The following is an 18,622-nucleotide window of genomic DNA, read 5'->3' as shown; positions in this document are numbered from 1 at the left end:
TCTTTTAGAAATAAAAACAACAAATACTAATTTATACTACAGTCTTGCCTAAAGGCTCAAATCGAGAGGGCAACCAGTTGTGCTCGGCAATGTACAAATACAGAGTATGACAGTCCTTGCCCTGAGGAGCTTATAATCTAATTTAAGAGAAGACACAGCAAGTGGGTGTAACAAACAGTAGGAAACACTGGAGAAAGGAGAACAAAGGAAACAATGAGAATATACATTAACATAGGCCAGATACATGTACAACTAGATTTCACCAGGAGGGGAGTTTGGGCCAAATTCATTTTTGGTTTAATTGACAGTGGGATGATTTTGGCCCCAATGATGTTAAAATACAATGTAACTCATTTCAAGAACAGAGTAATGTTTACAAAGTATTTAAAGATATTGGTAATTTATTGAGTGTTAATGTTCCAATTACAGATCGGTCTGCATTAAAATCCTGATGGCCCCAAACTTCCCAGCTAGCTCCTATCTATAACATGCTGCGCCAAAATCCTGGATGTGTAAGTCTCAATTTTTTCTTATAATTATATTATATATTAATTATAATTATATTATATTATATATGTTGAATTAGACATCTCTATGTCTAAATAAACATATAAAAACTATACTTAATACAAATATCTTGCTGCTTTGACATACTCAGGACACCAAGGAAACAAAATCCATTGCCCCCTGTATTCATATAGAAAACAGGTGGCTTGATACAGCTTCACGTGATAAAATTATTTTTTGTCAAAATATGCCTCCTGGACTGAAACTTGTTTCTATAGTAGCCAATGCCTTTCCTTCTTTATTACTTGCTTGTTCATGCGTCATACTGATTTTTTTCTCTTTTCATCTGAGAGAAAATGACAATTTCTAACAACCCTCTGGCTTTTCTACACCATTGCACACAGTAATTTTGCATTAAAGGAGCCTTTCTGCCACCAGCTATGAATCCCAGAGTGTGGTCTCAACAGTGGAGAGAGCAAAAGTCTTTCAAAAAATTGCACCTTACCACTGGCCCAAGATACAAAGAAGATTTGCATGTATTGTCATGGATGGCAAAGAAACCTGGCAGAATTTCATCAATAATACTCACTTATACAGGCCTCATTCAATAAGGTTCTGAGTGCCTCCACTGAGGTGCTGAGTGCCCTCATCTCCAACTGGTTTCAACAAATGGGGTGGAGGATGCTCAGCATCCCACAGGATTGCCAACACACTGCTTTACAAATGATTGGCCTGTCCTCCAACTCCTGCCTGGCATTAATTTACTAATCCTCAGAACACCCCTATGAGGCAGGATTTAGATTAAGTACTGATATGCCCAATTTAAAATGGAAAAACAGCAGGAGAGAGGCTAAGTGACCTGCCCAAGGCACGTGTCAGAGATAGGTTTGGAAGTCCAGAATTCTTGACTTCTGGTTGTGTGTTCTGATCTCTTAACCACACCTATGAGGCCTTCACATAGCTCAGCATCCGCTGCATGTATAAATCCTATCAGTAAGACCTCAGAAAATTGCATTGATATGAATGTCCTGCAAGCCTTCAATTTCTATATAAAATTATGTAAACTATGAAAATTGATCACCTTCTGCCACTGACTGCACCTCTTCCTAGGAGTTTATGGTAGGGTTATCCTCAGACTATCCAACAGAGATATTGAATAACAATTACAACGGTTTTCATGGGAAAAGCTACAATGAAAGGTCAAGTTTCCTTTACTCAAATACCATGTAGAGCAGTCCCCAGCTCTCTTGATGCTGACAGTTGAATCTTGCTGCTGTCAACACCCCCAGGATAAAGCAATGAAAACAGGATTGCATAGTAGAATTGAGCCTGTTAATGTTTGCAATCCTGTCTGTAATTTTCATGTAAAATTAAGCAGCCTTTGTCCCAGTGGAACAAACATGAGAAGGCAATTTAGATTTGAGAGCTTCCCCAATACACTTGATAGGAGGCAAAGGAGTAACTTATCTACCACTGCACCGAGGTGAAGAAGAAATAATCTTTAGTCTATAAAGTGACATTGCTTTTCAACGTTGGGTGGTTTTCAGAAAATATAAAGTATAATCCATCAGGGTATTTACATGAATTGACCAATTTAAAATGAATTTTTCAAATGTCATTCATCAATCATGATGTTCACAGTTTTTTATTTTTTAAATAAAAAAATTCTTATTGTGACATACCAGGATATAATCCAGACTAATGAGCAAGGATGTCACCTCTGCCCTGCACCCTGGGTTGCCTTCATATTTGTTTGGATGCCTCCTACCAGGGCCCCTCACAAACAGCCTTCCAGCATGCAAGCCATCCCCTGAGCATCCGTGTTTAACTGCAGCCTGCCAGCCACACTTTAGCTTTCACCAGCCTTGGTTATACTGCAGGGTAACTCCAGCACACCACTAGTCTCAGATTTGCCCCCAGAAATGTATGTTCTGTACTGCCCAGCCTGGACATTACAGATCTCTTGAGTCCATTATTCCTGTAAGGAATTCTTGTAATGTAAGGGAATAATATGTATGTAACTTGTCACCCCAAAAGGAGTTACCCAGACACTTCAACTTGAACACACTGGATCAGATAAAACACTAAAACAAGTTTATTTACTACAAACAGATTTTAAGTGAATACAAGTAATGAGGCATAAAAGTAAAAAATGATTACAAGAAAAATAAAGATAAGATGTTTAGTAAAACCTAACTTATCAAACGATATCAAATTCAAGCACAGTTTCTCACCACATGCTTTCAGCAGTTTTACTGACCAAACCCTATAGGTCATGACCCTCCCCGCAAAGTCCAATGCTTGCTTCCTTTGTCGCTTCAAGTACAGTGAATGTGATGGGCAGGGAGAGAAAGAAGGGGATGTCTTGGAGTGTCTGACCCTTTTTTCACAGTCCTGTCTTCCCTTTGAGAAGTGTTTCCAGCTGGGAGCAAGGAGACAGGCAATCTGTGTGGAAGGGAACTTCGTGCTGTTTCTTTGCTAAGATGTAGATTTTTTTGTCCCTGACTCCTTTCCTTCCAAAGAATGGCCACTTATCAGGTAACAGTCCATCAGCCTTGTTTACACCTGGTTGATAAATTAGCTTACCTTTGTCTCTGAGGAACTGGTTTGGCCACTCCCCAGACTTATCTGGAGAATATACTTTAAGTCATGATCTGAGCTTATGTTTATAAGTTTATATATTATGCTGTTATGTGCATTTTGCCACATTATTGATCAACAGATTTGAGTTATTTAAATGATACCTCACAAAGCATACTTTGTACAAAGATTATTACAATAATGGGTAGGGTGTAAACACTGGGGTACATTCAGTCACACTTGTCTTAACAGAGACTGCCACAGCCACGATGGCGTTGCCCTTCCCACCTCCATTTGGTGCTTTTCAATTGCAGTTCAATCGGACCAGAGGATCTGGGACTATTGCTCCAATGAAAGTAGCCCCCAGGATTAAAGTTTCTATAGGAACCAATTCTGGGAGAAAGATACAAGTCTTTTGGTAAAATACTTTTAATGGGACAGCCTCCCCATATGGAAAAATAGTACAGGAAACATTACAGGAAATAGTACAGGAAACATAGTACATTCACCTGAACTGTCACATTGAAACAAGCCAGGCTTCTTAGACTCATCGAGTTTAAGGCCAGATCATCTAGTCTGACCTCCTGCAGGCCACAGAACCTCACCCTCCCGCTCCTCTAAAAGACACCTAATCGCGGGCTGAGGTATTGAACTCCTCAAATCATGACTCAAAGACTTCAAGTTACCATGAATTCACCATTTACTCCAGTTTAAACCTGCAAGTGACCCATGCTTCAGAGGAAAGCAAAAAAAACCCCAGTGTCTTTGCCAATCTCATCCAGGGGAAAATTATTTCCCAGCCCCAAATACAGCAGTCAGTTAGACCCTGAGCATTTCTGCAAGACCCAACAGCCACATGCCTTGGAAAGCATTCTCTGGAGCAGGGGTGGGCAAACTTTTTGGCCTGAGGGCCACATCGGGTTTCCGAAATTGTATGAAGGGCCAGTTAGGGGAGGCTGTGCCTCCCCAAACAGCCAGGCATGCCCCGGCCCCTGCACCCTATCCCCACCCCCCACCTCTAGCCTCCCCCGGGACCCCTGCCCCATCCAACCACCCCTTCTCCCTGACTGCCCCCAGAATCCCTGCCCCTGCCGCCCCATCGAACCCCTGCCTCCTTGATGACTGCCCCCTGGTACCATGCCCCCATTCAACCCCCCTGTTCCCCGCCCTCTGACCGTCCCTACCCCTATCCACACCCTCACCCCCTGACCACCACCCCGAACTCCCCTGCCCTCTATCCAACCGCCCCTGCTCCCTGCCCCCTTACCGCGCTGCCTGGAGCACCGGTGCCTGGCGGTGCTACAGCCGCGCTGCCCAGAGCACTCGGACAGGTGGCCGTGCCGCACGGCTGGAGCCAGACACACCACTGCGCAGCACAGAGCATTGGGTCAGGCCGCAGCTCTGCAGCTGTGCTGCCACCCAGAGCATTGTGCCGGCAGTGCAGTGAGCTGAGGCTGCAGGGGAGAAGGAAGAGCAGGGGAGGGGCCGGGGCCAGCCTCCCAGGCCAGGAGCTCTGGGGCCGGGCAGGAGGGTCCCGCGGTCGCTGTAGTTTGCCCACCTCTGCTCTGGAGTAACTCAGAGTCCTCCTCTAGTGTCCTGTCACCGGCCACTGAGGATATTTGCTACTAGCAGTCGCAATTCGGCTACATGGCATTGTAGGCAGTCTTATCATACCATCTCCTCCATAAACTTATCAAGGATCAAGGATGTTCTAGAACTTCCTTTGATGGTTAGAAACCTTCGTCTAATTTCAAGCCTAAACTTGTTGATGGCCAGTTTATATCCATTTGTTCTTATGTCCACATGGGCGCTTAACTTAAACAACTTCTCTCCCTCCCTGGTAGTTGTACCTCTGATGTGTTTATAGTATGATAAGTAAGATTTGGTTCAAACATAACAGCACTATGGTATGTAGTAAATGAGAAGCAGAAAGTGAAACTTACAGTGAATGGAAAATGAAACTGACTTGTCTCATTTCACTGTCTAAATTGAATGAAGTGCAAGGACTTTAAAATCTAATCCACTTCTATCCATTCATGTCAGTTAACTTTCCTTCACTTTTAATAAACTAAGGTGCTAGTAAGATATTTATCTTAACAATAACACCTGAATTCTTTGCCCATATAAATATTAAGTCTTGTATGTATTAGGAGAAAATTAATTGGAGAATCAATAAAAACAAAGGATTTCTTTTTATAAACTACACTGGTACAAATTATTTCCTTGTTCTTTATATGTTTTTCTGTAACTTGAAAAAGGGAGAGGAAATTATTGTGGCAGCCTCACCAAAAAAAGTGAAAAATTAAAGTGCTACTCTCTGGGAAGATAAATGATACAGAGGGATAGTTCAAAAAAATCAAATAATAAATATTCCAGACATTAAGAATAGAAATCAACAACACTAAAAAGGGAGAACTTTTTTTCTCTCTCTCTCAGTGGAGTCAGGAGAGAATTTTGAGAGAAAAGCCCTGTAAACTCTGTATTCTTGAATGCATCTTTGTCAATGGGGGGGGAAGAATCTTGCCCTCCCTCTTCAAAAATATAATCTATTGGTCGAACAACTGAAGTGCAAATTGAATTAATGAAAATGTTAAAAGGATTCTCTCTTTTAACATCAAGCATTTCTTGCAGGCATTTAGGACAAGAAACAGCCAAGCAAGTAATCGTCTGCCAACAAGACTTGTAAGAAGTGGAAAAATCTAGATGCTGACAGGGTTAGAAAAGGGATAGTGGCTATGCACAAAACCATGATATCTATGCCAATATACAGCAAATTCAGTTTTCTATATGTTGAACATACGCACAACACACTGTGGTAAGAAAGCCTATCAAGAATGCTGACATCATTTGGGAGAGTTTGACATATAACAGGTTACAGTAGGACAGCAAAGCGTCTGAATACAAATATCCTGAATTTCAGTTTGATACTGCTCTTTGTTTCTTTACAAATATTTATGGAAAAAATATTATCCCTGAACTGTAAGATTTTTGGGCTTAAAAATGAATACAATCAGCCTACAAATCAGCAGAAATACTTGCTTTTTTGTTGTACTTTGAGCATATCTATGCTACAAAATAGTGAAAGAAAGGCAACCTAATGGTATTTCATATTCAGAACTCTGATATCATTCAGGCCCTATTTTGCAGGGAACTAATGGATGTGACTGGGGGGAGAGCAAGATAAACCAAAATAAGACTGGAGGAAGGAAAGAGAAAGATACACAGATGGAGAAAGATGTACACACAGATGGAGAGGGGAAAAAAGAGAGAAAATACAATAAGAAATCTAAAAATTGCTCTTACCACACTACACCCATGCCTAGATAAAAATATGCAACCAAACTCTAAAACCAAATATCAATACAAGTTTCCAGACATAGTTAATTTTCACAAGTTGGACCAAATTCTGCTTTTAGTTATGCTTGACATCAGTGTATTACAACATTCGCTTGGCAGTGAATACTAGTGAAGTTAGCCACCCCTCTCATTTTTCCTTGTTCAGAGCTGTCTGAAAAATGATTCTTTGAAATTGCCTCAGTTGAAAGACAAATTTTGTTGGGAAAGTTTGGAAAATCTGTTCAGCCATTTTTGAATGATGCACGTGAAAAAGATGTACCTCTCCCATTGGAATAAAAGACTATATATATCACACTAGTGTCCACACAGATAATTCAAATAGGGCTGAAATTCGAAGTGTGGCACACTTTGACAGAAGTATTTGTATCTGCACAGGAGCTGGGGTGTCTGTGTGCAAAGAAGAGTATTCGTTTATTTATTATTTGCTAAATATAACTTGTGTTTAAAAAGCTTTAGTCTTCCAATTAGGGAGGAAAAACAATACCGTGCGACTTAGGTGAATGGTTACCACAAACAGCTAACAGTTTAAATGAACTATTCACAAGCAACCAGAGGCTCAAATTTGTTTGCATAAGCTATTTTGCATATGAATATTGAATACAGACACAGGAATCGGACTCTTTTTTAGAACAATTCACAACTAAAAAAGTGCTAAATTACTTGTATAATTATTTGCAATAAACAATTCAACCATCTCTACTTTCCAGCTTAGCTTCTGTCACTTTCACATGCTAAATATTTCCTTTTTAAATGTGATCAATGAACTTTTAAATGAATTTGACAGGTTCTAAAATGAGCTGCATGCTGCCCACCTCAAAGAAGATTGCTGTGACGACCTTTGAAGAAAGTGAGCAAGCACAAGTGAAGGTGAAAATGAAGAAATCCAGGAAGATTCCTATTACATGAAAAAATCTGAATTGCAGCTTTACAAATGAAACATTATATTATACAACTGTAGGTGGGTGAGAATTAGTGATAACAGTTAGGGGGAATCAATTGATCATATATGGTAATAACCAAATCTACGAGTAAACTTGGAAAATAAACAGCCATAAACCATGTTCCTGCATTTTCATATATTCTTCAAAATAGATAAATTAATTTTTCTGCCAACACTTCCTCTAAGTTGCTTGCTTTTAGTTGATTCCATCCCTTTTTCTACTTTGTGGATCTCTTATACACCCTGGATTTCTTCAGAGGATTCTTTTTCTTCATAAAATGTAGAATTGAAGGTAAGTTCCACCAAACTACTGCAAAGAGGCCTTTTTTTTTTTAATGAAACAAATATGAAATTCTTCTGAGAGACTCTCTCAAACAAAACGTTAAGGTAGCACAATTTGAAACATCCCACGTGCTTTGTTTCTGGAACTGTAACTACAGTACTTTTCAAGGTTCTATAATAATTTAAAAAACACCTAATTGTCCAGGAAAAAAGCAAACAAACCACAGAAAATGATCTTTGTCTAGCATGTCTGTTGACAAAAGCACAATCCAATATAACAGACAGCTAATTGTTTTCAAGATCAGTGCTACCGGTCTCAGAGCATCTGCATCTTCATTCATGTGGAATAGCCAAGCTGTCTATGCCCCATTAAACACATTGACAGAGTTTACCATTTGCATGGAAAAAAAGGTATGTTCAGATGACAGGCTTCCCCACAGAAAAAATACAACACTTGTAGCATTTTTTTTAAATCAGAGATTAATTTTCATAACATCCCATAACAGTTCTGTTAAAGCAATTAAAAAATACATCTCAAACATAAGAGATGTGCTACATTAAGGTATTTAATAGACAACTCAGTGTTCATATGAATCAACACTTTTGTGTGTAGGGCAAACAAGGCTCCAGCTGCGTAAACCCAAGAGTAGCCCTTTGAGGTTAATGGACTACTTAGGTGAGTAAAGGAATAGCGCAAGTGTCTGCAGAACCAGTCCTTAAGATTTGAAATCTTCTCCATCTCTTTTATTATTTGTGTATGTTTTACTAAAAACATACACAAAATATTTTACATGGTGTTCTGCCAAAGTCTCCCTTTGTTTTCAGTTTTATGAATACAAGCCCTTTCAGTTGAGAACTGTTGGACAACAACAAAGATTGTCCCTTTCTGCTCTATTAATCTCCTTATCTCTTAATTTATCCCCACATGTTCCTTGCATAACTTAAATTCAGAGTTCACTAAAGCTTCCTAGTTTGGGTTCACTTTTACCAGCATAAACATACACTGGATCCCATTTTTCACCTGTCACATGGACTGACATTTCCTCTAGTAGAAAGAAATTTCTTAAGGTTAACAGCCACTTCTCTATGAAAAAGAATCACCACCTGAGTCATTGCAAATGACAATAAGGAGGGGTGGCATTTTTCACTATCTCGTCAATAAACACTTTAATAACTTATTTCAACAATTGAAGGTGTAATCCCCACACATAGACACTATATTATACTTTCAAATATTAATGTTGAGATACTTCGTTTACTCTTTCATCAAGAAAAGACAACAGATTTCAATATTCTGCAAACTGACACGATCTAAAAAAGAAAATATGTATTGAGAAAAACTTTGAAAAATAGGGACTTATTCTTTTTAGAAAGGAATTATATTTGAACATGTTAAATCATCATCCTAAAACAGATGAAGCTGGGGGAAAATACTTTAGAGAAATATGTGGACTCATGAACCAAGATCCTTTTTTATTTATTTCATTCTGTCTCTTTCGTATGCTCTTAGTCAGTTTTCCATCATGAAGAATTTCTAGGTAAATTTCCCAGTGATTTATTCTAGTATTATTTGAAACATACCTTAAAACAAAAAAAGCATGAGAGCAAAAATACTGTCTGTTAGGATCTTGTACAATTTTAGCTATTTACTGCATAATCTAAGCTTTCACTAAAAATAATGAGTTGTATTAGCCCTTTCCACTGCTAAAATAATGCTCCCAGTACGTCAATATCTTGCTACCCTGTAGCTGAAACTTTGCAGAATTTTATCTCCAGCCATATAATTCACTACAATCAAACCGCAGGTAAGTGAATACAGACAAATCTATCGCATGATTAAGGGCCAAATCTTGCTTATCTTATGCATATGAATAGCCCCACTAACCTCAATGGGACCTCTCACAAGAGTAACAGAAGCATGAATTGGCCCACCATATTTCAAAATTATAACACAGTAATAAAAATACAGTTATAAAAGTTCATACCAGATCATATGCAGCCATAAGTTTTTTCTGCACATCAGGCATGGTCCCCAGAGGCTCCAGGTAAGGGAATGTATCTTTCATATAGACAGTGGCAGAGGGAATATTGTCACTGTTTATGAGCCGTGAGGACAAAGTCAAGATGCACTGCTTCAGACTGGCAATTGGAGGGAGTCCACAAAGCTCTTTAACGGACACAATTGCATTCTGTGGGGAAAAAAATGGATTTCCATTTACTGTAGCTCACCATCCCATTCTGGTTTATAAAAGTAAGTCAACTAATGCCTCTTACGCACACACACACAAGGTTTCATGAGCATTTGGAAAATTCTAAGAATAAGTTTGTCCCTGTGATCATACTGTTTTGAGTTCATTCAGAATACAGTGTCAGTGAGGATAAGAAACTCATAAGAATTAAAAGATAATCTGCAAAGAGTAAAATAAAAAAAAGGGTTGTGACCTTTGTTGCTTCTTTATGATTTTTATAGAAGGCCTGAAAAATATTTATCTCCTTTTTTTAAAATTTAGGAATATCAGAAATATAAACTCATCTTCCCTGATTTTGCTCAAGGGTTCAAAGGGTTGGAGTACTCAACCCTTACCTGATTGAGGGGAGCGGGATTTACTTTTTCACAAATAAAACTTTTATCCCAAAACTTTGTCAGCAGTTTGCATTAGGGCTTGTCTATATAGAGACTTCCTGCGTGGCAAGCCACTGTAAGTATCTACAGTGCACCAGCTTGCTGCACATTAACGTCCCATGTGGACACTGCTACAGCACACTGAAATTTCTACTAAGCTGCACTCTGGAAATTTCACTGCACTGTAGCAGTGTCCATACAGCAAGCTATTGTGTGGCAAACTGGTGCATTGTAGATTCACACCCTGGCTTGCTTATCAGTAACTCGCAGTGTAGGCAAGCCCTAACAGTTGTGGAAAAAAAAAAAAAGGGCCAGATTCTAAAGTCCAGCTCTTCTACGCCCAACGCAGTTTTATGCTTTCTGTTCCTGGTCCAGCATCAGTCTGTCCTGAGGCACCATGGAGCAACTTGAGGGCTGGTGTTAGTGCCACTGGCTCTCCACCACCGCAGCTGGATGGTTCAGCAGCTAGAGATCACTAGGCTCTAGATGTGCATGTCTAGAGATACCCAGCTTCATTCCCTTTAACTCAGATCTATACCACCTGCAAATTCCCCCATGCTGGTGGAACGCGCAGACAGCCGATCTGCCAGCCCCACAAGTGCTTTGCTCTGGCAGGCCAAGTACAGTGCAGCCAGGATTTGGCTCAAAGAATTTTAAATAGTCTGACTAAAAAGCTCTTCCCCTCAAGTGCGCAGATTTCAATCTCTTATGTCATAATGACACCAGTTCTCTAATTGTCCATTGTCCTCCAGCAAACATAAATTGGAAAAATCTGATGTTTCTCACGAGAAAAGCAAGCAAGAGAAAAATCATTGTCTTTAAGGGCTGCATTGTGGATCAGAAAGAATAAAAAAGGGCACAAACATTTTTTCTCTTTCATCGGTCACCTGTAAGAAAACCAGGTGACCCAGGTCAAACCTAATTAAAACTCCAGAATGTATGCAGAAGTCAGCAGACATGTGGTTGACTTGTCCTCGTGATTTATCTTCTTCCAACCATTGTTGCCAAAATCCACAAAAATCCGAGTAAGAGAACATTGTAGCAACCAATAGAACACAACTGTTACCATACTGCATTTTAGACCCCTGTGAGGATAAAAAAATTTGGATCCACATCCAATCTGCATCCACAATAGTGAACTTGTGACCCGCACTCCACCTTTTATATGTATTCGCATCTGCACTTGCACCCAATGTCACTGTTAGAGCCCAGTGAGGATACAAAAATTTGGATCCGTATTTGGTCCGCAAAGATAGTAAACAATACAGCTGCATCCGCAGATGCAGATATCCGCAGATATAAAGTGGATATCTGTGGATTTGCAGGAGTCTATATCTTTGTAGGTCAGGCATCAGAAAATGTTCCAGTAATTAACAGAGGCTCTTCTGTTAACCAAATATATTTGAATGGTGTACTAGAAAATAAAATCTGTTGTCTGGCTGTCATACAAAACATCTTTGAGAACAAGATCTAGAACCAAAATTTAATTTTTGAACACACACTAATATTATTTTAGGTCAGGTTTATAAATTATTTTCTGGTTATACTACGTAGTGTATACAGCTGTAATCTAATATTTATTGTTACAGAATAAAGGAATGTAAGGGAACAGAAGATGGAGTCAGAGGTTCAAGTTAGTTATTTTCAAGTCCTGCAAGGAAGAAAAGCCTGGGAAGAGTTTCCCATTCTTAAAGATATGCTTAAGATAGTCCTTTGAGAGTGATTTATAACTTATGTCATTTTGTAAACCTTTCCAGCTGCCAAAACTAAATTTCCTTTAGACTCTGTCCAGAACTGCAGGGTCAGTGAAGTAATACAAAATGTGTTCTTGTCCAGGGATAAATACACTGTTTCCTTTGCTTTACCAAGGAAATAGCTATTGTACATTCTCCTATATAAATAAAATTGTTATTGGTTAACCCTATTAAGTTTTTTTTCTCTTTGGCAGCATCTACACCACAGATCTGATTTTCTCCTAACTGAACCAGTGAGAATGCATGAAATTAAGCACGAATTGTTCAAACCTGCCATGCTGACTCACGTTCTGAACCATTGCAGTTTACTCCCGTCCATTAAACTTTTTCAATTGCAAACTGGGTGCTTACCCCACAGTTCCTAACACATCTATAAGAACTGGATTCTGGGACTATGGTACTGTAGCAGGAGGTCTATCCATTTCAGCCCAAACCGTGTTAATGCTGTCCATATTGCATTGAACCAGTTCAGACATAACCAGCATTTAGCTAAAAGCAAAATGTAATCCAAATGGTATTTGGTTGACATGTTAAATGTATAGAGCACGTGTGGTATAGGGAGAAATGTGGTTTAGGTAGGCTCACATAGTTCTTAGCAGAATACACATCTGTAATGTAGACAAGACCTTAATGACTCATACATTGGGGTGTTTCTAGGCACACGCAGGTACACGCGCACACACACACACACACACACACACTTTTCTCTCATTAGCAAGATAAAGGTAAGCTGACATTCTTCAAAAAGGAGACAGGATGGGATGTCTCTCTAGTCCTATGGTCTGGAGATACAAGCTAGTCCTCAACTCAAATCTCCCAAATAGCTAAAATCAGCAGAGTGGGTTTTGATTTTTTTTCTTTTAAATATTTTTAAAAAATTAAACAGATGCTTAGCCTGACATCTATATGTTAATTAACCTCAGTAAATATCAAGCTTTTGCAAATCAGCACTTTCTGTATTTAAATTGCAAGGGCTAGATATTCCTTTTAGTTCTACAGGTATAATTCTGAAGCAAGTCCATTGACTTCAATGGAGTTACACTGCTGTGACTGAGATCAGAATCTTTACCCAAGTGTTCAGTACAAAGCAATAATGAAGTAAAAAGTTTCATACCTGCATGTTTTCCCGCATGTCAGTGGCCTCACGTAATGGATGCACTGCTAGTTTAAAGATATCATCTATAATCTTAAGGCTTGTGTTCCTCAGCATGGTATACTCGCTTCCTTTCTTTCCTATTCTCACCGACAGACTGCGCTTTTGTGCTTTTCCTCCTCCACTTCGATTAGTTATTGCAATGTGAACAAAAAGTGTAACATGCTCCATGATATCTCCCACAAAGGAGCGCAAGGGTATATGTCGATATCCAGGCTGTAAACATTCAAGTGGTATGGTATACTGTCCTATGAACTCATCACCAATATAATCATCATCCAAAACAACAAAACGGATCATGGCAAGCTCTGGTAGATTTATTTGGAACTCAAAACTTTCATCAAAAATAGGATTGTCACTGTTTTGCTGAACAGTTTTAGTTCTTAGTTCTGCACAGTCTGCAGGAATTCCATGAATTTCTATGCAAACATATGGGTCTATGACATCCCCTTTTGCACAAGCTCCCTTGGGCTTTGGAAAGTTCTGACCACTGATAATTTTGACATGTAGAACTTGAGGAGAGACCCCTGGAACGATGCCCTTTGTATTTGCACTAAAGTAAGATACTTCATCACGCATAACAGAAGGTCTAAGGACATAGCCACATCCCCCATTCTGTAAAAACCAGCCAGTATGTAGATCCATCATTGGTCCTGGAGTCTGATAGTTCATTGCCACTATCTGACAACCACAATTCCAAAAATCTTGGGGATTTAAGTTACTAGAGTCTATCCTCATAGTACTTGGGTATATCCTAGACAAAAACTTCTTGTTGTAATTGACAAAGTCCTCTGGATACTCATTTGCAATTCTACTGGCCTCTGCCTCACTGAAAGAGCAGATTTCCCAATAATTCTGACTTTTCATAGATACCACAAAATCTTTGTACTGGACAGACTTGCATATCGATACCAAATCAGACAACTCTCTGCACAGCCAGATCAGCCTTGGTTCATTCACATAATCTTCAGACATTCTTCGAGATATTTCAGCCTCTTCATCTTCATCAGTGATTTCTCCTTCTAATAAATCCTGGTCAGAGGGAAGTTTCTTCCCTTTCACAATGATCTTCATTTTCAATTTCTCAGGTGATGGAAGGTAGGCTTCTGATGGTAAAGGTGCTTCTGTGTAAAGTTTGTTTCCAAAAATCTTCTTCATATGTTGAACCATTACTTTTTGTTGTTGTATTGAGCAGTGGTTACCCAAGCAGAGGATGAGAGGATACTCTGAAGTAATGAAGGCTAATTTGTTTATTACCTCAATAACATTTCGAAAGGCAAGCGGTGATGTCATGCTATTACGGTTACAAATGATGGGCTCATTATCTGGACCATCACAAACATCAAGTTCAATACTCCTACAATTCATTTTTAAAGCCCTGACATAACCATTGATATCAGCTGGTCCTCTAAACTGGTCTTCTATGAGATAGGTATTGTGAGATGCATTGATATAGTAATGTGATAAAGGCTGGGTCATATCCTGGACAACTTTTCTGTGTTCAGGGTCAAAAATATCACATTCTGGGGACACTAAATACTGAGTAAATCCATCTATTGCAAGAAATCCCTTCAACCGTCCTTCTTGAGAAAGTTCATACCTGCGGATAATGTCTAGACACATTTCTTCAGTTATATGAGCAACCCCTTGCTCAGCTTCTAAAAAAAGCATGAGGTCATTAGCATCTAAATATTCTTTGTTTTTAGATATCTGCACTAGTAAGAAATAAACTTCAGGTCTTGTGCAAAGTTCGCTGAATGCTTCACAAAATTCCTCTTTAGTTACTCGAGTTGTTAGTTTTTCTTTGCTTTTCTGGATTTCCTTAAATTTTAACCTAATCTTTGACTCCTTTAGCGTAGGATTAAGCTGTTTGATTAACTCTACAGATGTATCTTCTAACATTATGCCATTACCATCAACATCTGCAGCTTCAAATACAGTTTTTAGCCACACAAACCGTGGGGTATTCTGGCTGTTTTCCATCAAATCCAGAGGTTGTTTGCTACGAGAAACCAGATACCGTAAACCTGACACCCAAATGTTGGCCACATCAGCTGAATTGGCAACCAGGTCAAGAGACTCATAGTTCTCCCCATGAATTACAGAGAATGCACAGTCTTCACTAATCTGGTCTGCAAGTCCATTGTTCCTGAATGTTTCAGTGTTCTTCCCTAGTCTTATATCTTTTACAGCAGAAATATCAAGCTTAGCCTTGTCAAGGTCTTTCTTGGAAGGTTCCCAGCGAAGAGCTTGCAAGTCAGGGTCTAAAGTAAAAAAACGATTATAAATGCGGGAATTTGGACGGACTTTCTTCAGTTCACACCCAGCCTGCATAAAACTGATACAGTCACTAGCACTGCTTATTTTCTTCTCTGATGGCATGCTGCTGAAGGACACCGTTTTCTTCCTTCCACATTTTTGGTTGGAAGGATCCTGGAAAATAATTTAAAAAGAATTAAGTACATTTTCTTTGTCCCTTTGGCAAGTGTATATATAATATACAAAGCACAGCTACCTAATATTTGTTTGATCATCAAAACATAAAGCGCTATCCCTTCCCATAATTCAATTCTCTACTCAGCTATAGAATATAATTACACAGTGTCTTGCTTGGCTGGAACAACATAGCTGTCTCAATCACTCCTGAGAAGCATACTGGGAGGAGAGGGGTTGTGGACAATCAAGGTACCTGGAGAAGTTGGGATTGAGGAGCGTTCACTGAGCAGTGAGAAGCTTCCCAGTTATGGAATTAACCTGTAGGGTTGCTAGGGGATGAAGGGAGTGGGGGAAGATCCTAGAAGAGCCTGTGGCGGCGGGGGAAGAGTTGAGGTAGAAGGGAAAGCCTGGGCAGGTGGGAGATGGCCCTGCCCTCACTCTGACCCGCTTTCCATTCCCCCGCTTCAGTGTTGCCCCTCTCTCGCCATATCTGGTGTTTCCACAAAGCCCCAGCCGCTGGCGTCAGGGGAAGACGGGAGACTCGCAGCGGTCACGGACAGGAAGGTACGTTTCCAACCCTGCAGGCTGCAGAGAACAGCCTGGGAGCACGAGCCGAGCCCTCCCTGGCGGCTCAGCGACCAGAAGGGAAAGAACAACAGGCCTCACGGGCCGCGGCCAGGGTAACAGCTCACCACCCAGAGCCGGCCGGGGAGCCCGCTGGGCTGGCAATGCTGCGTTCCCTTCCGGCCCCCAGCACGGGCTCCCGCTGGCTCCTGTGCCCCGGCGCGCCCAACCCCTGCTCCACCCTACGCACCAGGAGGGCACCAACCTTCCCTCCCGGCTCCATGCTGCCTGGTAATGGGCAGGAGGAGGAGAGACCAGCCAGACAGGAGGCAGAGAAACTGCCCAGTTACCTGCTCAGCAGGTGCCACAGCAGCCCCCGTGGTCAGGAGGAGCAACTGCAGCCCCAAAACCTACTGCCGGCCCAAAGCCAAAGCCTCAGGAGAATTAGTACAGAAAAATATAACCTCCCTATAATCCCTGAAGGTCACAGGGCCTGATTTTCAAATAAGGCCTCCATGTTTGCGTGTGCTATTTTGTGCCCACAACTTGCCGGTAGAGAGCATGAATGAAACGCAGGCATAAAACTGCCGGTGCAATTCTTCAATGTTGCAAAACTCTGCCTTCCAAAACAATGACCTAGTTTGAAAACCAGGTCCATATTTCTTGCACTGTAGATCTGACCAGAAAACCAAATACTCAGTAACATAGTATTTTAAGGATCCCACCATGGCTCTAGATAACTTGACCTGTTAAATTAAATCCCAGCATATATTGCTATGTAAACAGTACAAAAACTAAGTACAAACATCTGCATTCTTGGGATAGCTATTTTGAGAAGGTAGGTCATTGTTATTGTTTCTGTTTTTGAAGCATTTCTCTGTGCTTTATTGTCCATCTTATATACAGCACTCTCCATGTTGGCCCATTCAGTAACATCTGAAGTGTTATCAAAGAAATACAACAACCGTATTCAAAGCCAACTGGCTCTATTGGGAACAATTACAAAACCTCTGAACTTCAGTATTAAAGGTCTTTAGCTAATCTGTCAAGGCAATGAATTAAAACTTCTAATGACAGGCAAAATTACTCTAGCCATTTATTGTAGCATTTAGTATGCTAAAATGATTAAAATAGGGAGAAAGAAAGTCAATGAACCCAGCACATTAGTTCAGCCTTTTTTTTTTTTTTATTTCACCAGCACATTTTTATGTTCCTGAATCATTATACTGCAATTTAATATATTGCTGGTATGAAAATCTTTAACCAACAGATGCTAATGAGTATAAATGAATGCAGCCAATTATACAGTAGTTAGTATAAGAGCCCTTTCATTCCCACTTTTAGATTTTTAAAGAAAAAGTTATTTAAATTTAAAACAACTTTATGTTTGTGGTTTTTAGAAAAATCCATATGAAATTCCATATCTCGCGTTTAGCGGAACAGTGCAGATTCCAAAACCAGGAACCTGAACCTACTTCCAATTATTTCAATGGAAGCAGGAAAAACCTCATACAGCGTTGCCAACTTCTGCAGTTTTATGGTGAGTCTTGTGATATTTGGTGTCTTTCACCCAGTGACATTAATAGGCAGCAGGCTTAAAACAAGCAAAAGGAAGTACTTCACACAACATACAGTCAACCTGTGACACTTGTTGGCAGGGGATGCTGTGAAGGTCAAACTATAACTGGATTCAGAAAAGAATTAGATAAGTTCATGGAGGATAAACCCATCAATGGCTATTCGCCAAGATGATTAGCGATGCAACTCCACACTCTGGGTGTCCCTAAGCCTCTAACTGCCAGATGCTGGGACTGCGGATGGATCACTTAATGATTGCCCTGTTCTGTTTATTCCCTGTGAAGCATCTGGCACTGGCCACTGTCAGAAGACAGGATAGGAGGTGAAATGCACCATTGGTCTGAGCCAGTATGGCCGTTCTTAGGTTATGTTCTTAAAGCCCCAGCGTCTGTAATCAAAATATTGCATGAGGATCTCAGCTTTCAATTAAAATAAAAGGTAAGTTTCTAGTCCTCATGATTGTGGGGAAATGGTTGAAAACATTAAACAAATGCACTATAACAGCGCAGAAACCAGAAGGCGTCTGAAAAGTACCCCAATGTGTGTTTTTTTTTAAAAAAAAATCTCATGATTTTTACGCTAGTCTCATATTTTTGGGGGTGACACAGAATTTTTGAATGTTTGGGGGTTGGCAATACCACTCATATTAATTTCGAAAGAACTGACATTTAAAGTCTTCTTAAATAAATACAGTAACAGACATTTTTGGACTTTGAATCTACAGCAGTCTATACTATGATGGAGGTACCCTGGGCCAGATCCTCAGCTGGGGTAAATCTGTCCCACTGATTTCAGTGGAGTGACACTGATTACACTAGCTAAAGACGTATGATTTTGTCTTTGTCAGA

At 40.0% G+C, this 18,622-nt stretch overlaps 1 protein-coding gene and 1 long non-coding RNA gene across 2 annotated transcripts in view; one reads left to right on the top strand and one right to left on the bottom strand.

Moving 5' to 3' along the window:
• LOC122462404 overlaps window positions 1–8,978 on the top strand; it is a 43,542-nt gene extending 34,564 nt beyond the window's left edge. Inside the window, exons 3-4 of the long non-coding RNA XR_006284931.1 lie at window positions 430–512; window positions 7,229–8,978. This is a non-coding gene — a long non-coding RNA (uncharacterized LOC122462404). The remainder of the gene's footprint in view (window positions 1–429; window positions 513–7,228) is intronic.
• The window catches only part of PLCL1 (phospholipase C like 1 (inactive)), a 306,728-nt gene that overhangs the window by 50,633 nt on the left and 237,473 nt on the right, over window positions 1–18,622 (bottom strand). The window contains exons 2-3 of the mRNA XM_007071869.4: window positions 13,158–15,629; window positions 9,652–9,855 (exon numbers count right to left, since the gene is read on the bottom strand). Coding sequence (XP_007071931.2) covers window positions 9,652–9,855; window positions 13,158–15,629 — 2,676 coding nt within the window. The remainder of the gene's footprint in view (window positions 1–9,651; window positions 9,856–13,157; window positions 15,630–18,622) is intronic.

Source organism: Chelonia mydas, chromosome 11 (assembly GCF_015237465.2).
Source record: "Chelonia mydas isolate rCheMyd1 chromosome 11, rCheMyd1.pri.v2, whole genome shotgun sequence".
Lineage (NCBI taxonomy): Eukaryota > Metazoa > Chordata > Testudines > Cheloniidae > Chelonia > Chelonia mydas.
This window is presented reverse-complemented; position numbering and strand designations above follow the sequence as displayed.